The following is a 26,132-nucleotide window of genomic DNA, read 5'->3' as shown; positions in this document are numbered from 1 at the left end:
CTGTGGGAGTCTCATTTCTCTCTATGAAATAGTTCTACCCACGTCATCTGGGGGAAAACGATTTGTAAGCAAAACATGTTGTATAAGCAAGATACGGTTAATGCATTTGAAATTACAGGACTTATTTTCTGTAACAAATCAGATTATATGAACTGATATGTTTAGTGAAAATACAGAAATTCAAATAAGCCTGTCTGTGAAAGTCATGTCCTTGGGTCTGTATTCGATCTCATCCTTGTATCGTTAACTTCTTCCCAAAACCAAACGGTCTTTAAAGTGTGAGAGCACTCACTGAAGATACAGAACTCTCTGCCAGCCCTGCTTGCCTGACTTCACTACAGCATTCTGGTATATGTGGCAGCTCCCAGAACCCACCACCTTTTTTAGGAATCTAAAATTTAGTGTGTTGCATCGAGTCCCCATGTACAGTTACTGAGCCACTGCCATGGGTGAATCACTTTTGAGCATGTTAGGTATGACTGAGGAGGCTGGATCAGCGTAGAAGCAAGGCTTCTGTGTGGAATAGGAAGTAAAAGTTACCTCAAGACAAACATCTTAAACTTCCCCTTTTGTCTTGGAGCCTGAGTGAGGTTTTGAGGCCAGCAAGCCGGTAACTTACACACTAGGGGTCAGTTCCTATCTTATTCCTGCCTGAGACAAGCTGGAAGGCTCACTGATGAGCACCACACCAGGTGACAATGTAGTTCTGATCCTCTTATCTCTGTATTTTATAGACAGAGACCTAAACATTTCTGATGCAAACCAGCCATTGTTTTTGAAAACTTGTATCTCATAGTGAGAAAAAGAGTGTCTTTGCAACACACTGCACACTGGCAGAAGTTCACACAGGCCAGTGAACAGTGACACTCTTCACAGGATGATGGATAGATGCCTTCCAGTATTTTCTGTTCTGATAATTGACTTTTTAGGTTTTTCGAGACAGGGTTTCTCTATGTAGTCCTGGCTGGCCTGGAACTCACTCTGTAGACCAGGCTGGCCTTGAACTCAAAAATCTGCCTGCCTCTGCCTCCCAAGTGCTGGGATTAAAGGTGTGCACCATCACTGCCCAGCGATAATTGACTTTTGAGAAAGATTCTTCTTTCATAATTGCCAAAATTGGAAGCAGCCAAGATTCAATGGGTGAATGGATAAACAGTGACACAGCCAGACAGTAGAATATTATTTTGTTGCTAAAAGCAAACCAGTTTTAACCATAGAGGAATCACATCTGTGTATTACAAAGCAAAAGAAACCCACCTTGGGGGCATAGATGTCAGGACTTTCAACTAAGTGCACTTGTGATCTCCAGGACTCAGGGAAGAAGGAAAGAACTGACTTCCGACCCCCACACATGTGGAGTGGTTTGTGTGTACACCTCCAACATAAACACAAGAAATGAACAAAGAAAAAAAAGTTCTCCCTCCCTCCCTCCCTCCCTCCCTCCCTCCCTCCCTCCCTCCTTCCTTCCTTCCTTCCTTCAAAATGTGTCTTGAAAAGGCAACATGATACACAGGGTTCTAGTTCTGTGAATCCTGAGAAAAGCAATGCCAGTACACAGCTGCCAGGCCAGGAGGAGGCAGAAGTAGATGGGCAGACCACAGAGGATGTTTAAAGTGGTGAAATTGGACTACATAGCATGCTGTAATTGCGGATATAAATGATTATATGTATTTCAAAATTACAGAATGATGTGAACTCTGGTGTAAGTAATGAACACTGGGCATTAGCAGTGACATTAGCAGTGACAGCTGGACCGTTCTGGACAGGGTGTTGATATGTAGAGGCCGTATACATTTGAGGTAAAGGTATATCACAACTCTGTCTTTTGTATTCAATATTCCTGGAAACTTAAGACCGCTCTAATTAATGGATGGTTAACATGCTAAAATAATACTGGACTAAAGCCCAGCAACGACTTAGAGTTTGGACAACTCCACCATGGTGGATGGTCCTGTATCTCTGTGAGACAGTCCCCAGAGGACCTCTAATAGTGTTGGATGGGAAAGGGCCAGGGATTCTGTTCTAGTGCCTGTAATTTAGACACCATTATGTTCAGAATTTTAGAACCTGTTGTGTAAACAGAACAGTACTGGAGTTCTGCAATAGAAAATAAGAGTAGAAAGAAGCCGGCGCCTCTACAGGTGCTTTGTTCATAAGCAAATAGGGAGGCAGTGTTTGTCTCTGTTGTGTATGAATTCCGGTATCTACCAGTAAAGGAGAAGAGTAAAGCCAGGCGGCTTGAGCTCTGGTGGCTCCCACCACCTCTGGGAGCACTGTGCCCAGACCCGAACCCAGAGACAACCAGCTCAGCCCGGGGCTTCGTGCCCTCTTCTGTCTGTCGTCTGCCTGCCATTCTTTCCGTGCCACAACCTCTCTGTCATTATGCTCATTGTTTACGGAGTACCTTTTTCTTATGTGTCACTCCAAGAGGACATGATCCTGCCTTTATAAAAATTAGAAATCGGACTAGAGAGATGGCTCAGTGGTTAAGAATACTAGCTGCTGCTTCTGAGATCCTGAGTTCAATTCCCACCACCCACTTGGTAGCTCACAACCATCACATCCTGGGATGTGATGCCCTCTTCTGTCATGCAGGCATACATGCAAATAGAGAACTACATATGCAAATACTCACATGCATAAAGAAGAAGATCTTAAAAGTAAACAAAAATTAGAAATAAGAAAGCCTGTGAGATTGGTCACTCCTTGAAAGCACACGCCGTTACTGTCCCAGGACTGTCTGTGGAGGGTAGTGTGGTGCTCTCTGAGGCTTGCTTCTCTCCCCACTAGAGAGCTGTCTAGACTTTCCAGAGTCTAAACGAGAGAGACTATGATGTAGGAGGAGGTGCCTTAGGTATGTCATATGTCAAGGAGCATGACACTGTCATTTTTTTCTGTGAACTGTCACAGTAGGAAGTTTAGAAACAAATTTTATTAGTGAAAAAAAAATCTTGTAAGTAATACTAAGAACCTTCTCTGTTTTGTTACTAAACAAGGAAAATGCTGAGTGGCTTTGCAGGGGCTTTCAAGGCTTCTGAGTCCACCCAGGAATGTCCAGACTGTAGCCTGTCAGGGTTCCTAAACAATGTATCAAGCTCTAAGGCTGATAACCCCAGCTGAGGCAGATGGCAGTTCCTGTCTGCTGTCCTCACGTCTGTCTGTACCTTGTCACTCTTAAGTTTAGTGTATCAGGGATCCAAAGGGCATTCATTTGGCTGATGTCACATGACATACTTAGAAGTTTCAGAATAATAATTGTAATGCAACCAGGGACACTACCATTCCTGCAAAGAGAAAATCAGGAGCATGTGAGTGTGTGTGTGGTTTTTTTTTTTTCCCCCTTCTTCTACTACTTATCCTCAAGCCATGGGGAACTAGAGCTGAAGAACCAAGTCACTGTATTGAATAAGTACTTACTGGAGTGGCAGTTAATCATGTCCACAGATTCCTTAGCACTGGACACTGTGGTGCCTCCTTCCTGCATTTAACTACAGACTGGCTTTCATAGCTTGTTTCTAAGGCGCAGAATGAGGCAGAATGTTCCTGAATTTCCAGAATGATGCTATGTAGTATCTGATACAGGTTTCAAAAGGCGCTGTTGGAGGATATTTGATCACACAGTGAACCCCAAGATTGCGTTACTGAAAACAACTTGTTTCTAGTTGTGGTGTGGCTCAGCCCTTAGCACATACCTTTAATCCCAAACAGTGAAGGTAAGCTTACTTTGTAGAAGGAAGCACTTATGTCTAATTGAGTGGCAGACAGAGTGACAAATCAGAGAAAGATTTGACATAATAGAATATGCCCAACTCTTAACGAGGAGAAAGAGGAAAGAGAAGCAGTGCAGAAGGCCATTTGACTGGGAGAGTGGTACAGAGACAGGTTGCCGAGAGAGAATGAGCTATATGCAGGTGAAGGAGAGTGAGCTAGAAGATTACAACATTGCCAGGTTCATTTGAAGCCAAGCAGAACAATTCAGGAGAAGCCCAGAGAAGGCAGACTGAAACAGTCAGCTTAGGAGTTTGTGCCAGAAACAGCTGAGTTAAACCAGCCAGCAAGCATTCAGAAAGAACTAGAAAGAATGAGCATATTCAGCAGTAAGTTTCTGACACTGAAAACATGCTAGGCCTACACAGGATTGTATGGAAGCTGGAAGCTTCCAGGACTAGGCCTAGGTGTTAGCAGTGGAGGTCCTAGACAACAGTTACATTAGGTAAATAAAAGTTACTTTTCCTGGACACTGTGGCCTTCTTCCTCCCCCAAAGGGCACTGTGATTCCATGGCATGAGGCCTCTCGTTCAGCCCCCTGGGTATACTACCTTGTAGACTTGTAGTAAGAGATTGGATTAAGTCTTTGTTTAAAAACTTGTTACCACTCTGCCAGGTGTGGGAATGTTTGTGTGGGAAGCAGACACTTCAGGCCTAGCCAGCACAGGTTGATGGCTGCAGTTTCAAAGGGTACCAGGGGTTCTGACATTGGAAACTGTGTATGACTCCTGCCTGTAGTGTCAGTGATGACAATCTCCTGTGCCCTGTCACTGACCACACACAGGATTAGGTCAAGTATGTGGTTGCCATCTTTCTTTTTCAATTTTTAGTGACTACATGTTTATTTTATGTGTGTAAGTGTTTCGCCTGTGCGTGCACGCGTTTGTACACACACACACACACACACACACACACACACACACACACACACACACACACACACACACACGGTTTCTGCCTAATGCCTAAGGAGGCCAGGAGGGGGGGTGGTATTGGTTAACTTGGAACTGTAATTACAGATGGTTGTTAGCTGCCCTGTGGGTGCTGGAATTCTAACCTGAGTCCTCTGTAAGAGGAGCAAGTATTCTTAAACTATAGAGCCATCCATCCCTTCAACCCGCCTGTGTATTTAATTTGTTGCTTTTGGTAGGTACCTCTTAGTCACTGTTCCATTGCTGTGAAAGGACAACATGGCCAAGGCAGCTCTTCAAGTATTTAGTTGGTGACTTGCTTACAGTTCAGACTCTTTCTCAGTCCATTATTAATTACCAGGGATAGCATGGCAGCAGGCCAAGTTTCCTCATCTTCTGTGTCTGTTCTCTGTCCTTTTTAACATTCCATTTGGAAATAGTCAGACACCTAAGACAGCACAAAAATAGTGGGACCCCACGCATCTCCTGCAGGCATCTGCTGTGTTGTGCTCTCTAGCTGAAGCCTACTAGGAGATTCCATCAGAGACGTCCTCAGATACCATGCTGCGTGCATACTGTAGCTGCCTCATAGCATGTGAGAGGTGGTTTGTTCCAGCTCTCTGAAGACAGCGGTGGTGTGACCTGACTTGAAGGCATTGTTGGGATAGCTGTTGCAGCTCTGCTTTTACCATTTCACACATTGTGTCATAGGTCTTTGTATGGACACAAGGTTCTATTTTCTGGGCTAACTTGCCCAGGAGTACAGTTGAGTGTGGTGCAGTGCCCACACTGCTAGTCTCACAGGTTCATGATCTTATGTGTATGTATGTGTGCATGTGTGTTTGTTCAGATGCGTCTAGAGGCCTGAGGGAAGCCTTGGGTATTGTTACTGCAGCACAGTCCACCCTTTTCTTTTTTAAAGAAAGGTCTCTCATTGACCTGGAAATGAACAAGTAAACTAGACTGGCTAGCTAACAAGCCCCAGAAATCTCCCCGTCTTTCTCTACTCCCTGGGTGCTGAGATTACAAAAGCATGCATGTTTGCTTGTTTGTTTGTCTGTTTGTTTAAGAGCACATGCCATGAGGATCAGCCCCAATGTTTGTTTGTTTGTTTATTTATTTATCTATTTATGTATTTATTTATTTGCTCAGAGGACAAGCACTTTGTTGACTGAGCTTTTTTTCCCAGGGACTCAGGTAGGGCAGGGTCCTGGAGGCAGAAGCTGATGCAGAACCGTGGAGGGGGCTGTATTGCTTCTCATGGCTTACTCAGCCTGCTTTCTTAAGAACTCAGCACCATGGTCTGGGCTCTCCCTCAAAGGGCTGAGACCTCCCCTATCAATCACTAGTTAAGAAAATGCTACCAATGCCACAGCTGGATTCTATAGAGGCATTTTCTCAGCTTAGGTTTCCTCTGAATGGTGTCAAGTTGAAATTACACTAGTCAGCACATCTATGCTCCTGCCCCCTGTTGTCTGTCTGTCAGTTGGATTGCTTTCACTGTGCTTACAAGTCTGCTCTCTGACCCAGGCTCTGTGCTCGGGCTTCCTTGTCCACACGTCGTCCTTTCACCCTCTACACCGAGGATTTCATACAAGAATAGGTGAAAATTTTAAGCTGTCATATTAATTTTTTTTCTCTTTAGGTTCTGCTTTGAGTGTCATATCTAATTAAGCATTTTCCTTGCCTTCAATTTTCCTCAGATGTTTTCTCCTTTTACAATTTTTTTTTTTTAAATTCCAGCACTTGGGAAACCGAGGCATAAGGGTTGCAAGTTCGAGGCTAGTCTAAGGTACATTGTAAAACCTTGCCACAGAAAACCAATCAGACAAAAAGGTTTTTCTGTGCTTGAATTTTCATTTTGGTTGGATCCTTTTTTTCTGCTTGCCTGATACTGATAGGTATGTAGAAACAGTGGAATTTTCTGCCTTGGTCTTGTATTCTACTGTCTTGTTGAACTGTTATTTCCAGGAGTTTTTGATGAATTCCTTCTGGGTTTTTTTTCCTATATAGGCAGTTGTCTGTAAACAGTAATAATTTTTTTTTAAACTGTTCTTTGTGCCTACTATTCACAGTAGTGTCCTCTGTCAGCAGCAGTGATGGAGACAGGGAGAAGGGGTGGTGAGGTCTTTGCTGCCTCACCAGCCGCATAAGGAAACCAGTTAGCTTTCACCGTTACCTTGTGTGTGCTTGTCCTTGAAAATGTTCCACAGAGTACCTACGATACTTAGGACTATTTTGATGAGGGTTTCTTCATGAACACTAACTTTTGTCAGGTGCTTTTTCTGTATGTTTTTACTGTTACGTAGCTTTTGTTCTTATGACCAGATTTCCTGTTGTTGTAAGCAGTCCTCACATCTCTGAGTAGACTTTCGACTGCACCCATCTTTCTGAACTTGCTTCTAACCTTTCTGAACTTGCTTCTAACCTTGGTATTGCAGACATCACTCCATGGCTCATCTGTCCTCAGAATTTCATAGTGCTCAGGAACTATGTTGAAAGGAACTTCTGTTCCAAGTTTCCCATGCATAGAACTTTGATTTCCTTGTTCATGTGTTTATAGACAGTGAGTTAATGTATGGCTGAAAAGTGATGTCGCCTTAGGGTCTGCCCATTTGCCTTCAGCACAGCAGGGCTTTAGCAGCAACTGCTTCCTTCCAGCCTGCCTCTGCATTTGTGGTTTTGCCTCCCCCTCTGATTTCCAGGTGCTCATTTCTCTATTGCTAAGCTGTGGGGGACATCTGCTGACTCACTGCCTTTGATCTGTTTTCCACGCTTTCTGAGATTACTATTTTTAGTCATTGCATCACACCCTTAACACACATGCCTGTATTTCTGTCTTTTTTGCGTTCTTTCTGCTCTTCTTATTCCCCAGTCTTCCCCAGCTCTTTACAGCACTGTTCTGTCGTATCAAGGGTGAGAGGTACCTGTTCTCTTCCACAGTTACAGTGGCTGTTGCCTGCTTTGTACAGGTCTGACTCTGAGTGCCATGCAGTCTTGAACTAGGCTCGTGTTGTTTCCAAGTGACTGTGGTTCCCAGTACAAACACAGATAGCCAGCCACAGTACAGTCACTTGAGGGAAACCGGGGCTGGCTGCAGGGTCCTTAGCTCCTGCACTCTGTGGAGGACATGTGCCACCTTTCAGCTTATTCAGCTCTTTGTTCTTTGTTTTGAAAGTTTCATACGTGATTACAGTGAAGTATGATTATCTAGCTTTTGTCATGTTCGCTAAATAAGGGAAACACAGTTCTCTAAAGTGAAAACCGTTTACACACATGTACAACCTTTGCTTTACCAATCTTTATTTTCCAGTCCCGGACCACTGCCGTTTTCCAGTCAAGTTTCCCCTTAAACACTGGGCTCAGTTCAGAAGTTATCTCAATGGACTTTTTTTCCACTTCATTCCAAAATTAATTTCATATTTCCTTTGTTTTATTGCTGTTTAGTATTCTCTAATAACTTTGTGGTAGCATGCCATCAGTTTGGACCTTTTGTTGTTGTTTTGTTTCAAAACAGGGTTTCACTATGTGTAGCTCTGGTGTTGTAGAACTTGCTCTGTAGTCCAGGCTGGCCCAGAAATTAGAGATCTGCCAGCCTCTCCCTCCCAAATGCTGGGATGGAAGGTGTGCACCAGGATGCCAAGCCCAGTGTGGCGCATTTCTGAGCACTGTCTCTTGATGCTTACATTGTACTGACATTTCCTTGCAATGTGGTTTCAGTCAAACAAACCACTGGCTTGTAGGATGTGTTTAGCAGTAGGAGTAGTTGGTAACAGATTTATTCTATTGATTCGTAATTCTGAATAGATAACTTTTCTTGACTGTGTCTTTACCAGTATTCAGTATACTCAGTATCTTGTTTTGGTCTCCATTTTTATTTTCTTGTTAGTGAAATTGAGAAGTTCCATGGGCGCCCTTACCTCTTACAAAGTTAGTGTTGGCCGTTGTTTATATGTAGTCTTGTTATTTTACTGATTTGCAGGGACTCTATATATTCCAGGTAAGAGCTTTTTTTTTTTTTTTTGCCAGTTACATGTATAGAAAATAATATTTTCCATCTTTCAAAGTGATATCTTTAGTAGGACAGTCTTTTGAGTCAGAATTTTCGTATTTCATTTAGTAGGTATTCCCTATATAGTACTTAAAAGATTTTAAATTGTGAAGGCTGTTGTTTTGACATTATTCTCTCTTAATACTCTCGAAGTTTCTGTCTCCTCTGTTTGGCATAGATTGTGTATGAGATGTGAGGTGAAAAGCCAGGTCCCATTTGCACGTAGGGATTCAATTTGCTGTTGCTACAGAGGGTTAGGGCCATCTTTCCCTAGCTCCCCAAAGTCTTTCTTAGTCTTGTATGAGTACTAGCATGGGCTTGGCTCTTTCTCTGTTCTGTCTTCCTCGTTTAGTTAATTCTGTCCAGTGTCATACTGTAGTTAATCGCTATTCCAACCTTCTCACTTTTTCTTTAATTTAAAAAAGTCGTTTTTGTAATTTGAAAGTCTCCTCAAATCCAAGCTGTCCCCCCTCCCTTCACTGTCTGAAGGTTAGTACTATAGGTATGTACCACCATATTTGGAGGTTTAAAAAAAAAACCTATATATGCATGTTTCCTTCCTAAGTGAAGTCACTTTCTCTTTTACAGTTCTTTGGGGGTCTAGGGTGTGGTGTTCATGATAGCCAGACTTGGTTACAGGCTTCTTGGTGTTCACTACCTTCTCACAGCTGCAGACCCGAGAGCGGAGTTTATATGGGGAAAATCTATTAAATTATTTAGTCAACTTGAAGATTGTAAAGAATTGCACTTGAATAGTAAAGGATCTTCATTAAAAAAATAATTCCTTAATAAAATTACAGTGAAAAAGTGGCATTGCTTTCTGTATCTGCAGTCTCTGACTGGCTGGTGTGGGGAGGGTCTTCTTTTGATGTAGCTGTTTTGCTAGAGGTATACGAAGAAAGCCTGACTCATTACAGACATACACACAGCAGGAAAGAGGGCCCGCGATGCCGTGTCTCCCTGGCAGTGGCTGGTTTGAAGCCTGAGCTCAGCCGTTTCAGTTTGCTCCTGCCCAGTGTGCGAATTTCTAGCATCATGACATCGGTTAGCTTGGAAATTTTGGTCTACTGAATTGTGCAGATTTCTTATTCTACAGTGCTAAAAATAGCCACTTTGATACCGCCCCTGATCTCAGCGTGGTGCCTTTAAGTTAGAAGCCATCAGGCTTTGTGGAGGGCAGACTTAAGTTTCCTCCTTCTTAGAGTTTATTGACAATGACTGCAGTCAGTTTTCATTAAAGTAATTGTCACCTATCACTCACTTTTGACAAAATACTATTGATTCTTTGTGACTGGTTCCACATATGTAGAAAACAGTATAAAAATAAAATGGGCCACACGCTGAATACACACTGGCCTTTTACTCATCACTGTTCTCCAGTCTATGTTGCTAGATACCAGAGTTATCTATCCATATATGACAGGAAGAATGTGACAAGGACCTGCTGTCTGCAAGGCCTCAAGTCACTGAGGAATGTCGGTGACTGCTTTATGTCCACTTCTGATTAATCTTAAGTAAAACTTGGGTTTCAGGAAAAAGAATCCAGTTCAGCTGTTAGCTCACAGTTAGATGCTTTTTCTGATGCCTAGTACACTGAGGTGCTTCTTGCATGTCTCCAGTTCTCAAAGAAGAATTAAGGCTAAGGACTTTCATCAGACTGGCCTTGTAGGCACGTCTGTGGGGCATTTTCTTAGTTTTAATTGGCGTAAGAAGGACCCACTCTGATGCGGGCAGGATGTCCTAGACTGTGTCAGAAAGCTGACTGAGCAGAAGCTGTGGGCTTCTGTCAGAACAGCGGGAGTGATTCTCAACCTGGGAGTGAGTGATTCTCAACCTGTGCCCTTTTGGCAAACCTCTGTCTCCAAAACTATTTACATTACAATTCATAACAATAGTAAAATTACGGTTATGAGGTAGCAATGCAAATAATTTTATGGTTGGGGGGTGACCACAGCATGAGGAACTGTTCTACAGGGTCACACCAGGAAGACTGAGAGCCACTGATCTATGATTTCTGCTTCAAACAAACTCCTGTTGTGTTACTGTTGTTACTGTTGTTTTGTAATACTTGGACTTTCATATGCTAGTTAAACTGTTAAAGCATTGCTTTTTAAATTTTGACATAAGGTTTCATTAAGTTGTCAAGATTGACTTTGTACTTACTTAAGTACCCCTATGATCCTCTGCCTCAGTCTCCATATAGCTCTGTGTGTGTGTGTGTGCATGTGTGTGTGTGCGCGCGCATGCACGAATGTGCACAGGAAAACACCTACTATGAAAGCTATTGAGCAAATGAAACCTATGGTTGGGCAAAGCATGGAACAGAGAAAACCGGAATGAGGCGTGAGAGGGAAAGTGTTCTAGTCCACTTTGGACAGTTGGAAGGCCCAACAGAGGAGGACGGTAGGACAGAACAATCAGGATCAGCTAGTTTGTAATCCTTCTGAGGATGGACTCTAGCTGCCTGGTATCTCTCTATCCTGGGTAGTAAGGCAGGGATCTATTAGCTTGTACACAAAGGTTTGACGAGATGGTAGTTGACTTGTATAAGCTCTTTGGCTATTTCTAAAATTTGATCTCTGTCCAGTAAGCCTTTTAGGATGCCAGGTTACAGAAAATAATGATTAATGCAGCTTATGTCTTAAGGTATTTTCAGAAAGATAGAGGCCAGAACCTTGAACCCAGCTGCAGGATCTATGGACTTGGAGTAGGACCTGAAGATGCCTGCATATCCCCTAGGGACTCCTTCATACTTATCATATGCCTATGTGCCCACTCATTTAGTAGGGAACTTTATAGATTAGACTAGTGTGGTTGGTGCTTTATTTAAAGTAGATTATATATTTTCTCTCCCTATTTTCTACATAGGGGTGTGAAGAGCAAGAGAGTTTTGAAGTTGGTGAATGGATGTTAGAAGCTGGTGAGATAGATGGCTCAGCGGTTAAGAGCACTGACTGCTCTTCTGGAGGTCATGAGTTCAAATCCCAGCAACCACCTAGGCTCACAATCATCTGTAATGAGATCTTATGTCCTCTTATGAGGTGTCTGAAGACAGCTATAGTGTACTTACATATAATAAATAAATAAAAACCTTTGGGCCAAGCGAGTGGGAGAAGGGAAGTGGAGGGGGAGAGAAGCTAAGCTGGCAAAAGAGATATGATCTGTTGGAATGAAGGGCTGGGGCATTCACTGCTCTGGTATTCACGCGGCTTTGCTTGTGAGGATGACAGTATGCAGAAGAAGAGTGGAGTTCTAGGTCACTCATCCTGTTGTGATTTAGAGGGGTCTGTGTTATGCCATATGTATATGTCTATGTTAAAGGGGTCCAGGTATTTCAGGGACTGGTGGCTGCTCCCCAGAATAGACTTTGAGGATACTCACAGGTCATTCCTTTCTCCTGTCATGAGCTCCTTATTTACTTTGCTGCGCCTTAAGCAGCATAGCCAGTGTTGCTGCTGTTGTTCCTGGGAGCTGCCTCTGGAAATAGCCCTCCCTGGCTCAGCTCCCTACCCAGAGCAAGGCTACTGGCTACTCAGGTCAAAGCAGCTTGGCTGGTCAGTCTGTGTAGTGCTCTATGAAGTTGGGCAGGTTTTATGTTTTGGGTACAATGGCTTTTAACCTTTTGTATCTTTTCCTTTGAAACAGACAGTTGATGATGAAGCAATAGCAGCATAAATGAAGATCAAGTAAGGGGAGGAGAACGATGCCCAAGGGTGGGTGTTCTAAAACACCACAGCAAGAAGACTTTCCTCTCAGCAACGACATGGTGGAGAAACAAACTGGGAAAAAGGTAACCCTTGGCTTGCCCTAACCTCTCCTTGCCTCTCCTGGATCATGAAGATTCAGGGTAAGAGCTAAAGACAGTCCTCACACCATGTGCTCATAGAGCCAGAGCAGTATTCTGACCTTGGCTGGCTGTGTGAGGCCTTTGCTCCCAGGAGTGTCCAGTTCTCCTGTGATTGGGTAGCAAGGAGCCATTCATTCACTCAAGAAGCCCTGCTTAATAAAGTTTGTCATAGTCAGGCCCCCAGCAGACTTGTATATAGAATTTGCTCTTCTTTGTCCTCAGAACCCTAAGAAACCTTGTCACATTTTCAGTGAGACAATTAACAATGTCGCAGTTATACGGCTGTAAATACTGCTTAGACATTTGCTTTCAAATTTTGTTAATTAAAAATAATAGACTTGGGCGGTGGTGGTGTACACTTTTAATCCCAGTGCTGGGGAGGCAGAGTTGGAGAGCATCCTGGTCTGCGAGTTCCAGGACAGCCTGGGCTACACAGAGGAACCATGTGTCTAAAAGAAAAACAGAAAAATAAAAGAACAATAGGAAAATACAATGCAATTCTAAGTTGCCATAGTTAGTCAGTGTGCTATTGACAACCGATTCTTCCTGGCCTAAAGGAACGATTCCAGAAACAAGAAGTTACAATTGGAAAGATCAGGGTAAGGCTTTGCCTTAAAATATGTGTTTAGTTGCTTGTTGATGTTGCGTGACTATTACCAAGCCCATGGGTTGTCCTGGGACTGGGTTTCTTCACTGTGAGGCAAGAGCACACCCTCAGAATCCACCTCATGTTTTTACAGGGGATTTTCTAGTCCTCACGTTCACCTTGCTGTACTTCCTGGTCGCTCCTCCTGATTGTCTTGGCCTCTGTTCTAGCCCGTGTCTGGGAGGGTCCCAGCCCTGGTTTGCTCTCAGTCTATCAGTCATCCTTCATTGATAACTCATTGTAATTATTAGCAGGTGCTCTACGTGTAAACACTGCAGAGCCAGATGAACTGCTCATTGCAATTTTGGTTGAACATGGAATGGTTTGTGGACGTATTTAGGTGCTGCTTAAAAAGAAAAGACGGATGAGCCTCTGGGACTCGAGTATCTGTGCAGCATGAACCCTCTGTGGGGACAGCTTCACCTAACAGATGCAAAGGCGTGGCTTTCAGGTGTATTCATAGAAGTTTCCATGCTACTGAGTCAGATAGTTGTGGCGCAGAAACAAGGGGAAGGGCTTCATTGTCCTTTCCTAGCCTTTTGTTTTTTAAAGGACTCTCACTGCTCTAGCTTCAGAAACAACTAATATAGCTCAGGCTGTGGGCATTCAAGTCAGAGCAATGCCTTGTGTTTGAGCCTTGGAGGGACCCTTACTCAGACACAGCCCTCTTCCTGTCTAAGTGCAGCTCCTGCCATAGCTTCCTCTTCACCTCAGAACTGACAACATGACCGCTCAACTGTGTGGCAGTGTGGGGCGCCTTGCTCTTAACTACCCGAGTCTCCCTTCCCTCCCTGAGTTTCCATCACAGCCTTCTCAGACTTCAGTGTAGATGCTCCCTATCTTGTCTGTTAAAGAATTCTCCAGAGAGCTCCAACTCCGAGGGGGGGCTAGGTGAGGAAGCAACATGTGCTGCTTCTTGGCTGTCCGTTTTACTCAAAAGGTGATGGAAGTAGGAATCCCAGGAGTCACCCTCAATGTCTGTAAGAGACCAGGATCAATGTTAGGCTCTAGTTTCATGCAGCACTGAGTCAATTTAAGGTGTGTGTGGGGGAACCTCTGCTGGGCCCTGCCCTTTGGCTAGACTGACAAAGATGATCAAGTTCTTCCCAGAATTAGTTCTTCAGCGTGGGTCCCAGAAGTTGTCATGAAAGAAGTGGTGCCTTTCAGGTATATGGCACATGGCTCGACAGGAATGGGTAAAACGTTCAGGAGACAGGCTGAGCTCTAGAGAGTAGCAGGTCTCTGAGCCGTGATGAGAGAGAGCTGTGGAGATTGGGCTATATCAGCCTCCTATATATAATATATAACACCTTCACTCCCGATTGGCCAGGGCCAGTGGAGATGTTTCAGGTTGGTTGGGGTGGTTGTTGTGTCTTCTGGAGAAGACACAAGTTGTGTTGAGCTGAGTTATTCCTGAGACTACAGGACCCAGGCTGTGTACTAACTGTGGGAGGTGAACATGAATTTGATTTGAGGTGAGGTGTGTGTGTGTGTGGGGTGTGTGTGTGTGTGTGTGTGTGTGTGTGTGTTTTCCAGCAAGATGGCTCTGATTCATTTAGAAAGAGCAGTCCAAGATGGATTGCTTAGGTGTTTATTCTTCAGGGACCTCAGAGGATCCCAGATGCAATGTAACATAACATCCCAGATGGCGAATGGGTGCCTGAAGGAGGGCCTGCTATGGACAGGACGATGACTGACTGGTTATACACTGTCAACTTACTTCCTCACAGGTGCATGGTATCAAAAGAAACCTATTTTTAGCCAGGCGGTAGTGGCGCACACCTTTAATCCCAGCACTTGGGAGGCAGAGGCAGGCGGATTCTGAGAGAGGGAGGGAGGGAGGGAGAGAGAGAGAGAAACCTATTTTTAATTTTTTTTCTCCCAGATGAATCATACTCTGAGTGAAATATTTGTGAAAGGGAAGCCCTCCCATCACCACACCTTGCTGCAGACCCATCAGTGACACTAGCTGGCATGTCTGCTAGAAAGATGGAAACGGAGCCTGATCCACCCTCCCGATCCTTGGCTGGGTATTAACTCATCTTAGGGCGCCCCCCCCCCCCCAGGTTAATGATGGCAGTGGCAGAGAGGCTGGGCTGGGCTGTGTCATTCCAGGTAGACTTCTGGCTTGTAAGTTTTGTCCTTTGGGCTTTCTGTTTATTCCTTTTGCTAACACAGAAGAGAAGAATCAGGCATGCATGTCTATGCAATGTTTCTTGCCCAAAACCAAAACTTAGTGGCTTCTCTAGTGTGCTGCTCCTACCCCCATTCAAATTAGTCAGTGCCAGAAAGCACTGCACTCTGACAGGGCCCTAGCTGCTCATTAGCATTCCTAACCTGGCAGAGAGCACTGTGGGTGTTACCCTTTCCTGTTCAGTCCTGCTTTAACAGTCACACACATGCTGTGACTGTAAACACTGAACAGTCTTGTCACAGAGCACCCTGAAACAGAATTTCCCTGGTTAGCCTTCATTCCCTATATTCAACTTCCTGATTTTAATAATGTAACATAATATACTTAGTATATAAAATATACCTAATACCTAGAAACTGACTCAGAAAGCCCCTCATGCTAAGGTCTTCCTGGTGGATTGAGCCCCACAGCTCCATCGTGGCCTCCTGTTGGGGCGGGTACGCTAGTTGTTCTAGTCTCCTTTAACTGTCCTGTAACATTTTTTAGATTAGTTTATTCCTATTAATTTGTGTGTGCACAAGTTTGTATGGAAGTCAGAAAGTGTCTTTCTCTATTGCTTTCCAGTTTATCTTGACCAATTGATTGATTGAAGACAGGGTCCACACATGATTCTTCTCAAGCTTGTGGAAGTGTTTAATTGATAGGGGGCAATGCCCCTGCACATTCCCCTTCAATTATGTGAACGTCAAAGGACAGTTTGTGGGCATCAGCTCTCTCCTACCACACGGGTCCTAGGACCACTAGGTCTGTCAGCAGACACTCATCAGCCCTTAGCTTTATTTTTCAAGGCAGGGTCTCTTACTGAACCTGGAACTCACCAATTTGTCTAGACCAGCTAGCCAACAGGCCTCTGGTGTCTCACAGTCTCCAATATTCGGATTATAAATGCTTGCTGCTACTGCTGGCATTTTATATAGGTGCTGGAGATCTGAACAAGTCTTCATGTTTCTACAACAAACACTTCAGGTAGACTAAGTCATTTCCCCAGCCCTCGATTTGTTTCCTTCGACAATCCACAATTTTCTTAAAATCATAGTCACATGTAAGGTCACAGAACTTTTCCTTGTATTTTTCCCTAAGTTTATGAAATCAGTTGATACAGCAAAAACTTGTGACCAAATTTAACAATAATGTATTACAATTTACTCAAAAAAATGAAGGGAATTCCCCGTGTGCCGTCATCGTTTAATGATGGAGACTGAATTCTGTATAAGGTTCAATACAAAGCAGAAAGACACCGAGTCTCCACTGTTGGCACTTTTATGTTGCAGGCGTTAGCTATCACAACAACAGAAGAAAAGCAGAAAAAGCTGTAAGAGATTGGAAAGGAATAAACTTCCTTTATTCCAGGATATCTACAGAATTTTGCACAAAGCTACAAGAATTAATGGTTTGGGCAAGGTGTCACAATGCAAATCTATTCTATAAAAATTACTTCTAAATTCAATTAATGAAAAATCAGGGATTGAAATTTTAAAACACGCCGGGCAGTGGTGGTGCACACCTTTAATCCCAGCACTTGGGAGGCAGAGGCAGGCGGATTTCTGAGTTCGAGGCTAGCCTGGTCTACAGAGTGAGTTCCAGGACAGCCAGGGCTACACAGAGAAACCCTGTCTCGAAAAACCAAGAAAGAAGGAAAGAAGGAAAGGAAGGAAGGAACGAATGAACGAACAAACGAACGAAAAGAGAGAGGGGGAGAGGGAGGGAGGGGAAGGGAAGGGAAAAGAAAAAAGAAATTTTAAAACATATTTATAGCTGAATATGATGATTATACATCGGTCATCCCACCTCTGAGGAGGCACTGGTTGGGGTGCCAGTAATTTAGGGTCAGTCTGTGCTACATTAACACGGTAAGACCGTTTCCCGAACAAAAACATCACTAAGGAATTCTCATTTCTCTTAAGGCCTCTGAGGGGACCTGCATATTAAATCCACCACTACCACTTCCACCCCCCACCCCCACCCCCAACCCCCATACAACTGTATGCATACACTAAAAATAAATCCTGCCTGGAGGCACTCAAAAGGAAGGAGTGGACAGATCTCTGGTAATTTTTTTAAACAAATTATTAGAAGAATTTGTTAAAAGATGTGCTGTAATACCAGAGGTCTGAAATTGCTGAACTAGACCTAAATAATGGCATAATCAGAAAAGCTCCCTTCCTACTTGGTACAGACTCAACATAACGCCATTGAAATCCTTACAGGCTTCGGTAAGAACTGCTAACAGAGGCCCTCAGGGGACCTGCTATAACTCAGGTTCCTCATGTGAGTAGCACATTGACTCTCCACTGAAGGTGCCAGGGTGGTTCTTGTTCAGAGAGTGAGCTGCGTGGTTCATGAGTTGACGGTGTCTAATACGGTTTTTGCCCTTACTAGAATTTTCAAGTCCCCGGTAGATGGCCGTGAATCAGTTAGTGCCAAAAGCTATATATCAGAGCGACAGTGACTTTTGATGACTTTATTTTTCCTTTCTGCTTTCTTTGTAGACCAGGCCAGCCTCGAACTCAGCTATCTTCCTGCCTTCCTGCCTGCTTCTGCCTCCTAAGTGCTGGGATTAAGGCAGGTACCTAGCTCAAGAACCTCATTTTTAAGCACTCATCCAATTCTGTGTTGAACTCTAATAAAATACCAGGTGTGTTAATGTGACACACACCCCCAGTCTTGTTTTGTGTTTGTGCTTGGTTTGTATTTGTTTGCATAGAGGCATTAATGGTGGAAGAGGCTCACCCTTTCAGAGGGTTTATATGTAGTGCCCTACTTGTGTTGGCATGGGTGAGGCAGAGAGGGCATCATGCCAAGAGGGCATAGTGCTCGCATAGTGCTCGCCTTTTGGTGGGAAAAAAAAAAGAGGGGAAGGGATTTGAGTTACAGGTATTTGTGAGTCAAACACAGTATTCGGCAAGCTCAACAAGTACTAACCTCCAGCCCCTTTTATTTCCCTTTAAATACAAATACCAGTTATCATACAGAATGGCCTTCATACATCAATGTTCATGTGCACCAGTAGGTACATGTTGGTGTTTTCTCTGAGACCCTGTGCTTGGCTGGCACCACCTGTGAGTGAACTCAGGGCCAGAGCCTCCCTCTGCAATGAGTGCTGGATAACCTGAAGGGTCAAAACTTGTACTTTGTCCAGTCCACGGTATTGATTGAAATTGATAAACTTGACTTAGAGCTCCCTTAGGTCAGCCTGGTGCTGAGTCCTTCCTGGGTGGTCTGGGTGGTCAGAGCTCTCTAACTGTTGCTCTGGCAGTTTCCCTTCCTTCACTGTGTGGCTGGCAGCTCCTACAACTGCATGGCTCAATGTTCAGGGACCTCCTGCTCCCACCAGCATGTTCAGTGTTCACCTGTGGTTTCCTGTTCTTCACCTTTCCATGCCTCTGCAGCTCCATGTCCTGTTGTGTATAAGCATGTTGTGTATAAGCCTCAAATAGAGACAGATGTTTAAGAAACTACATCCCAGGTGTGCACATACAGTGTGTCTAGCTCCCACCATACAAATTGAGGCAGACAATATCATACTTGCTTCTGCCCAACTAGGTGATGACATGTTTGGTGTGTGTGTGTGTGTGTGTGTGTGTGTGTGTGTGTGTAGGGGGCTGGAGGAGGAGTCAGAATGGTATAGCTCTTGGGTTACTTTTTCCTAAGAGAGAGACCCTGCCTTCCAGCCCTTTTCATAGTAGTGATTGTTAGATAGGCAGCTTGAATTTCTCTTATCTGCAGACATGCCACCCCATCTCAGGCCTGGGATGAAGTAGAAGGTACAAGCAGGGGGGTATTTTACTACCCATAAGTAGGTGCTAGGCCCATGTTCTGAAGCAGAACAGCAAAGCACAGGAAGGGGTTTCATGGCTGTTAGTGTCACTGAACCCTGGACAACATGATTGTATACAGTTAAACTCTGCCAGCACTTGTTTCATGAGAGTTATGCTGGGGAGTTTGAGTCTAAACTGTAGGGAGAGTCCATTGTTCCTGGTTAACACTACCTCCCCCAGGGTAGCAGGCTGAAGCAGGAAGCAGCCTGTGCCTTCTTCGTTTGCGCAGCAGGTACTCACAAAGAGTCTTTTAGCTAAAGGATAAGCAACTGCACTGTGGGCCTTGGGGTCAACTCTGTTAGTCTTTGGCAGCTCTGCGCATGTGGCCTCGAACAGGAGGGGCTGTTAATTGCCCCAGTAAAACATTTGCTTTCTTTGGAGTGTGCACATGACGTCATGACTGACTTGAGGATTTAATCTGGAAATGATATCTGAATGTATCACTTTCTTTTGTAGGATAAAGATAAAGTTTCTCTAACCAAGACTCCAAAGCTGGACCGCAGTGATGGAGGGAAGGAGGTGAGAGAACGAGCCACCAAGCGGAAGCTGCCCTTCACCGTGGGGGCCAATGGAGAGCAGAAAGACTCGGACACAGGTATCAGACTGGGTTTAACACTGTATCCATGGAGGAGGTTTGCTGTAGCTATTGCACCAGTCTGTGCAGTGCAGCCCAGGGTAAAACCAGTTAAGGGCAAGAGATGGGCCTCTAGGTGATGGTTCCCCATGCCCTGGGCATGCTTCTCAGAAGTTTATACAGAGCTAAGGTGGTTTCCCACAGCTACCAGGGCACATTTGCTGCAGAACCTGAAAGTGTAGCCTTCCTAAGAGTGGATAGGTCTAAGAACAGAACAGGAGCATACATGGCCATGTGTAGGGTTGGGCTTAGCATGTATATTCCGTCTGATTCTGTCTTGGGCTGCTCAGTGAGAACCCTGGTCTCTGCTACTTGCTTTCACATCCTTCTGCATTTGATGATCCTTATGTGCAGACAGGGCTCGATTCCTTCTCCTTCCCTTCCCTTTTTTAAAATGCCAGTTGGGCTTCGTTTCTGGTATCTCAGACTCCAGGGGCGCAGCACTAAGGCAGTGCACACTTGCTTATTCCTGCAGGGCCCAGGTGAGGATTGGCTAAATGGCTTATGTGTGCCCAGGGTTTAAGGCAGTGCCGTGGTTTGATACACATGGCTCTTGCCATTTGTGCTTCAGGTGGGAGGTTTGTAGAGACACACTAGAGAGGCTGAGTGGAGGGAGGGAGGGGCGACACAGTTGTGGTATGCCCCAGAGAAGGCCACATCACGTACGTGTGTGTGTGTGTGCGTGTGTGTGTGTGTGTGTGTGTGTGAATATTGAAATAGAGCTTCTGAAAAGGCCACACATTTCTCAGGAAGTCTTGGTATAAAATGTTAATAAGGCAAGCGGTGGTCCTTGTACTGCTTAGGCGAACACTATGGCCTGTGGAAGGTGACGTGTGTTGTGGAGGGGAAGCTCTATCCAGCTGTGGTGGCCTCTCGGACCTGTGTATCAGAGGTGTGTCTCTTCGAGGCTCTGTACCGCTGCACTCTGGATCTCTAGATTGTCCTTCAGCCTTCACTGTGGGTGTGCTATCAAACCATGTGTGTTTACACCAGGACGAGGCAGGCCCAGGCTCAGCTTGGGAGGTAGTGTTGAGTCACGGCCGAACTATAGGCATACTAGAGATGGGTGAGTGGCCTGCCCTGTGTCTCCTATCCTGCCGAGGACTGATTCTTTGATACCGTGTGCGACTCTACTGTTAGTTCCAGTGAGAGGCTGGATCCACTCCCTTACTAGCTTTGTTCCCTCACTCATTTGGGAAATGGAACCCAAAGCAAACTCCACTGCCGCTGGACAGTTTAAGACACCCAGCCCTGGGCGTGCTTAGACGGATTCGTGAACTTTCTCAGTCTGGTTTCCAACTCTGGTTCCTTTTGCATTCATCTCCTAAGTACCAAAAGTATCGGTGTCCAAATCTTTGTTTTCATCCATTGGGTTCTGCTCTCTCTCTCTCTCTCTCTCTCTCTCACTCCCTCTCACACACACCTTTTCCACCCCCACCCCCTCTTTAATAATCCTTGTCTTCTATACATTGGTGAGCTGGCTACCTAAGGTGGTGTGTGCTGGGTGATACTCTCCTACCGAAAGATGCAGGGCTGGTTTACAAATGGGGTAGAAGTGGATGGCCACCATCTTACCTGGAGGGTCTTCTGCAGTGGCACCCACCACCTCATTCAGGATGGAGAATACACAGAATGAGTGAGGAAAGAATTGTGGGATTGATATTCTCCCCCTATATAAAAGGTTTATTTTGGCTCAGAGTTCTGGAAGCTGGAAAAAGTGCTGACATCTGCAAGACTTTTAACTTGATGAAATAGTGACCAGAATAAGCTCTCTCTGGTCATCTTGTCAGACCTCCCTGGAGGTGTGTGACTCATACTAAGGTACCTCCTAGTTTTGAAAGGTTATTACAGACAAATGCAAGGCCCAAGTGCCCCAGGCCAACAGCTTATACATTCCTGATCCTACAGTGTCTCTCCAGCGCCCTCTGCTGATAATGTACAGTTTAGCACTCATCCTTGATGACAGATGTGGCCTACCCCAGCAACACAAGGGGTGCCCAAGTGACTTGCTTCACATACATTTCTATATTTCTAACACAGGCTGGATTCCTAGTAGCAAATGGTATGCTCCCCTTACTGCGCCCTCAAGTGGCAAGAGGCTGCCTCGCCTCAGATGACCAAACCATACAAATTGTTTTCCTGTCTCCCAGCCCCTGCTGCTCATAGCCCAGCCCACTGGAGGTGCGGCTTCTCCAATGCTTAGTCAGGACTGAGGGCATCCTGCCAAGAACAATACAGTTTTGTCTGTTGTGAGTCACCCTGATCAGGAGCTTGCCCTCCCAAGGTTGTCTATCAGTGTGGCGGTGCTCGTGCAGCTAGATGCTGTGGATGTTCAGATAGACATAAAGATGGAACACACTTCCTATCGTAATGCCCAGAAGCTGTGGACAAGAGCATATCCAGAAGTATGCCTGTGTTGGGAATGGTAGTACAGGGGAAGCCTGGGAAACTACATTTCTAACACAGGACAGCTGACCCTTGTGACACTGGTGCTGCTGGAAGGTAACACATCTGGTTGTCAGTAATAGGAAACCAGGCAGCCCAGAGCCGGTGCTCTCGTCTCATACCCTAAGGCCACCCCCACTCCCTTCCAGACCACACAGATCACCTTCCTCCTACTCTCAGTGTGGTCTCAGTGTAGAGTTCTAGCACCAGAATGCTCGTGTGGCCTGCTGTTGTCTCACCTTTGATCCTGGTGCTTGGGAATCAGGTAGTCTAAGAGTTGCTGGCCATCTAGAGCTACATAAAAAGAAAAAAACCCTTCATTATAGTATTATGTGATTTGCTTCAAATACTATTCTGCCTCTATTTTATATTGGAAATTTTTCCACTAATTTAAACATCTGTAAATTACCCCTACCTACCATTCTAGGGCTCACAGAACCCACCTGCCCCATCGCACATGTCCTAGTCAAAGAAGATTGGAGCTGTTCCCAGAAACTGGTGCTTCTTTGAAAGAGAGAGAACTAAGGCTTTCTTACATTGCTTGGCCGTTGAGCAAGCTTCTTCACTGCACCGCACATCAGCTCAGGGATCTTACGTATTTGGTTAAGTCCTCAGTTTGTCTGTGATAAAGAGGTGTCTAGGTGTCTTCCCATTGGCTGTGTGGGATGTATGGAGCTGGGAGTGCTGGGGTAAGAAGTAGTGAGTGCGTGTTCGAGGCGTAACTGTGGGCTGCGTGGCGGCATCTGCTAGCCCATGGCACATGAGGATGTAGAGTCTGCATCCTGTCTGTCTACCTTACTGGCTAGGTAGGGGTGTGTCGGGGAAGTATTGTGAGAGAGGTGGCTTGTGGCCTGGCCACCTCAGCCATGGCCTACAGACCAGCAGCCACAGCCTAGCATGCAGTGTGAAGAAACAAATAAGAAACAGACCCAAATAAGATGCCTTACGTACTTGAGAGTGGGTAGTAAGTCTGACGTATTTCTCAGCCATTTGTTCTGTCCATTTTTTTTTTTCGCTCAGATGACAAAAGAAAGTAATTTCGGTTCCAAATTCTGTATTTTCCAAAATTCAGACACAGTTGCTCTGGTGGGCAAATACATCTGTCTACTTGATAGCAAGGCTCAGGACTATTGTTTAGCATTTATAGTAATGAGACATCCAAATCAGCCAATGTGAAAGATGTTGGGGTCAGAACACAGCAGAGCGCCCTGAGGTAGGTAAGAGGAGTGGGAGGTTAGAACAGGAGCCGGGCAGTGTGGTCCCAGCTCTACATGGACAGGTACAAGCCCTAGCCTGTGCTACTTCTGCCTCAGCCTTCCCATCAGTCATATCTGAACTGCGAAATGCAGACCCTCAGTATTAGGAGGAGCTTCTGTTCCCAACCGCCAGTGTCTGGGGTCCATCCCAGCAGGATGTTGGTCACACCTTCATGCATGTCCAGACTTACAGTATTTTTTCAGTCTTCAGCATGCATTGTGTAAAGTGAGAGTAAGTAGCAGCTTATGGACTTGTGCTGCCTGTCTTGTTGTCTAGATCTTTATGCTAGTGTCACTCATGTTCTGCTGAACTAGGCAGCAGCAAGTGAGCCTGTGTCATATGGTTCTGGAAGAGCAGAGTGCAGTGAGGACCAATGCTATGCTCTGTTAGAACTTGGGAAAACGATCATAGAAGATCATAGAAGCCAAGTCATTGTTTGAGTCTGGCCTCACTGCCATGCTACAGGTGACTAGTTCATTTCTCAGGAGGAGGAACAAGAACTAGAAGACGACTCCACTGTGAGGATGGGGGTGGGCACAGTGCATAGCTGAGAGGATCACTTAGCACAGGCTTTCTGCTTCTACATCAGTAAGTCAGGAGTGCAGTTAGCAATGACCACTGTTACTCAGTGAGGATGTACTGCAGGCTGGGCTGCTGAGAACACTGTTGAACCCTCTCCCTGCTGTACTTGAATTGGAACCCGGGGCTTAGGTAAGGTTGTTGGAAGTCCTTTTTGCAACTGATGACCTAGTGTGTGTCTTTTCCACAATTGGGACTTTGTGACCAGAAATATTGAAGCTGAATTACTCTAGATTCTAGACGTGGTCAGATACTTGGTTGGGAAGGGTGGTGAGTGTTTTGTTTTTGTTGTTTTAGGATATGTAAAACAAAAGCTGTGTTAAGGAGTTCACTGTACCTTCTTCTTCCTGGTAGGATTGCTGGGAAACTGTTCCCTGGAGAGTTTCATTGGCACCTGCAAGGAATTTACTGCTATTTATAGATCTCACCATGAAAGGTGTTCCTCTACAGAGTATAATCAAGACTAGACTTGCTTCTGGATTCTGAAGGCCCATAAGAGTTACACTTTCAGTGATTAGATGTAGTCTATACTCTAAAAAGGTTATCTTGTTGAAAAAAACCTAGAATTAGAAAAAGCTAAGAGCTATGACATGAACATTTAAGTGCATTGTCTCAGTGAGGTGCCAGGCCCCTGAGTTAGTCTTCAGGTTACTGTAGAATGTCTGTCCCCACAAAAGGGACGTGTCTTTAGAACACATTTGTCTATCAAAGAAGGCGGTCTCTATTGAAAGACACCAGGATTTGCTGGTAGATTCTAAAGAAATTCAGAAGGCTGCCCTGAAACCTGTTCTTCCCCTAATAGGGTTGGATCTGTGTTTCCATATACACTGGCAGGACCATAGGTTTCTGGCCCCTGTTTGTCAGGATTACAGACTACAGGTTCCAAAAAGTTCTGCAAGGGATGGCCTTAGAACACCTCTGATACGGACAAAATGAAAACTAGTAAAATGAACTAGGACAAAGAGTTGAGATCGGGCAAGAAATTAAAAACTAAGTATCAAACAGTACATTTGGAAGTGGAAATTATCAGTAAAATTAAAAATTCAGTGGCCAGACTACATAGTTTATTAGACATAACATTTAAAAACAAAATAAAAAGAATCACTGATAAAATACTTACTAAACAAGTCCAAGGAAATGAATTCAATCCCCAGAGCCCATGTGCAAGGGCCGGGTTATAGGTTGTGGTGGCACGTGTGTGTAATCCCAGAGCTGGAAAAGTAGAGACAAGTGGATATCTGGAACTCACTGGCTAGCCCCGATATCCGCCTGCCCCCAGTGAAAAAGATAAAGATGCAGATGCCTGAGAAAAGACACCCAGGGTTGACCTTTGGCATACTCTGATATACACCTGCACACACAGACACTGACAGACAGCTCCTGAACTGAGACATGATTGAAACAGAAAATATGAAAGAGATGAGAGAAGAGAGGAAGGGTAATGGTTAGAGCTACAGGGAGAGGAGGTAGGCACAGGAGAGCTCATGCAGTGAGCTATAAGCAAGAAGCATAAGGATCGGTAGGAGCCTTTGCTGAGGATGTAGCACCAGCAGATGGACATTGAACAGCATTGGTAAAATCATAGGCCTCTACCACCCCAGCAGTGAGGAGCTGGGTTTGTTGCCCTTTTCAATCAAGCAATCTGTTCCTGGGGAAGCATACTCTGTCCTTACTGCCTTTCCTTCAATGGATGCAATGGCAGAAGTCAGTTAAAATAGGCTGCCGGAGCTGGGTCCACTGTCCTGCAAGCCACCTCAGCAGTGCCAGGGAAGGTCAATAGGTGATCCATCCAGGCCTGGTGCTTTCCAACTGAGTGATAAAACACAACTGTCTTATCTCAAAGTACCAAGCAGCACAGGTTTAAGGGGACGATTGGGTACGGTTGGACAGCCCTCCCCGCTGCCCTCCTGTGGGTTCCGGCATACTTGTGACCCTACCTGCCACTCATTCAACTGGGTCATAGACGGAATGTCACCTTGGAG

The 26,132-nt window shown here is 45.0% G+C and overlaps 1 protein-coding gene across 4 annotated transcripts in view; it reads left to right on the top strand.

The window, feature by feature from the left end:
• The window catches only part of Ankrd11 (ankyrin repeat domain 11), a 148,778-nt gene that overhangs the window by 102,893 nt on the left and 19,753 nt on the right, over positions 1-26,132 (top strand). For 3 of the 4 annotated variants that reach the window (XM_028752432.1, XM_028752438.1, XM_028752442.1), the window contains exons 3-4: positions 12,376-12,520; positions 19,692-19,830. In XM_028752432.1, coding sequence (XP_028608265.1) covers positions 12,434-12,520; positions 19,692-19,830 — 226 coding nt within the window. In that variant the 5' untranslated portion in view covers positions 12,376-12,433. Of the gene's footprint in view, positions 1-12,375; positions 12,521-19,691; positions 19,831-26,132 lie in introns of those variants that run through there. The other variant, XM_028752447.1, reaches the window with a different exon arrangement.

The sequence above is a fragment of the Grammomys surdaster genome, unplaced genomic scaffold (genome assembly GCF_004785775.1).
Source record: "Grammomys surdaster isolate TR1022 unplaced genomic scaffold, NIH_TR_1.0 128, whole genome shotgun sequence".
Lineage (NCBI taxonomy): Eukaryota > Metazoa > Chordata > Mammalia > Rodentia > Muridae > Grammomys > Grammomys surdaster.
The sequence above is the reverse complement of the archived record's forward strand: the minus strand, read 5'-3'. Positions and strand labels throughout refer to the sequence as shown.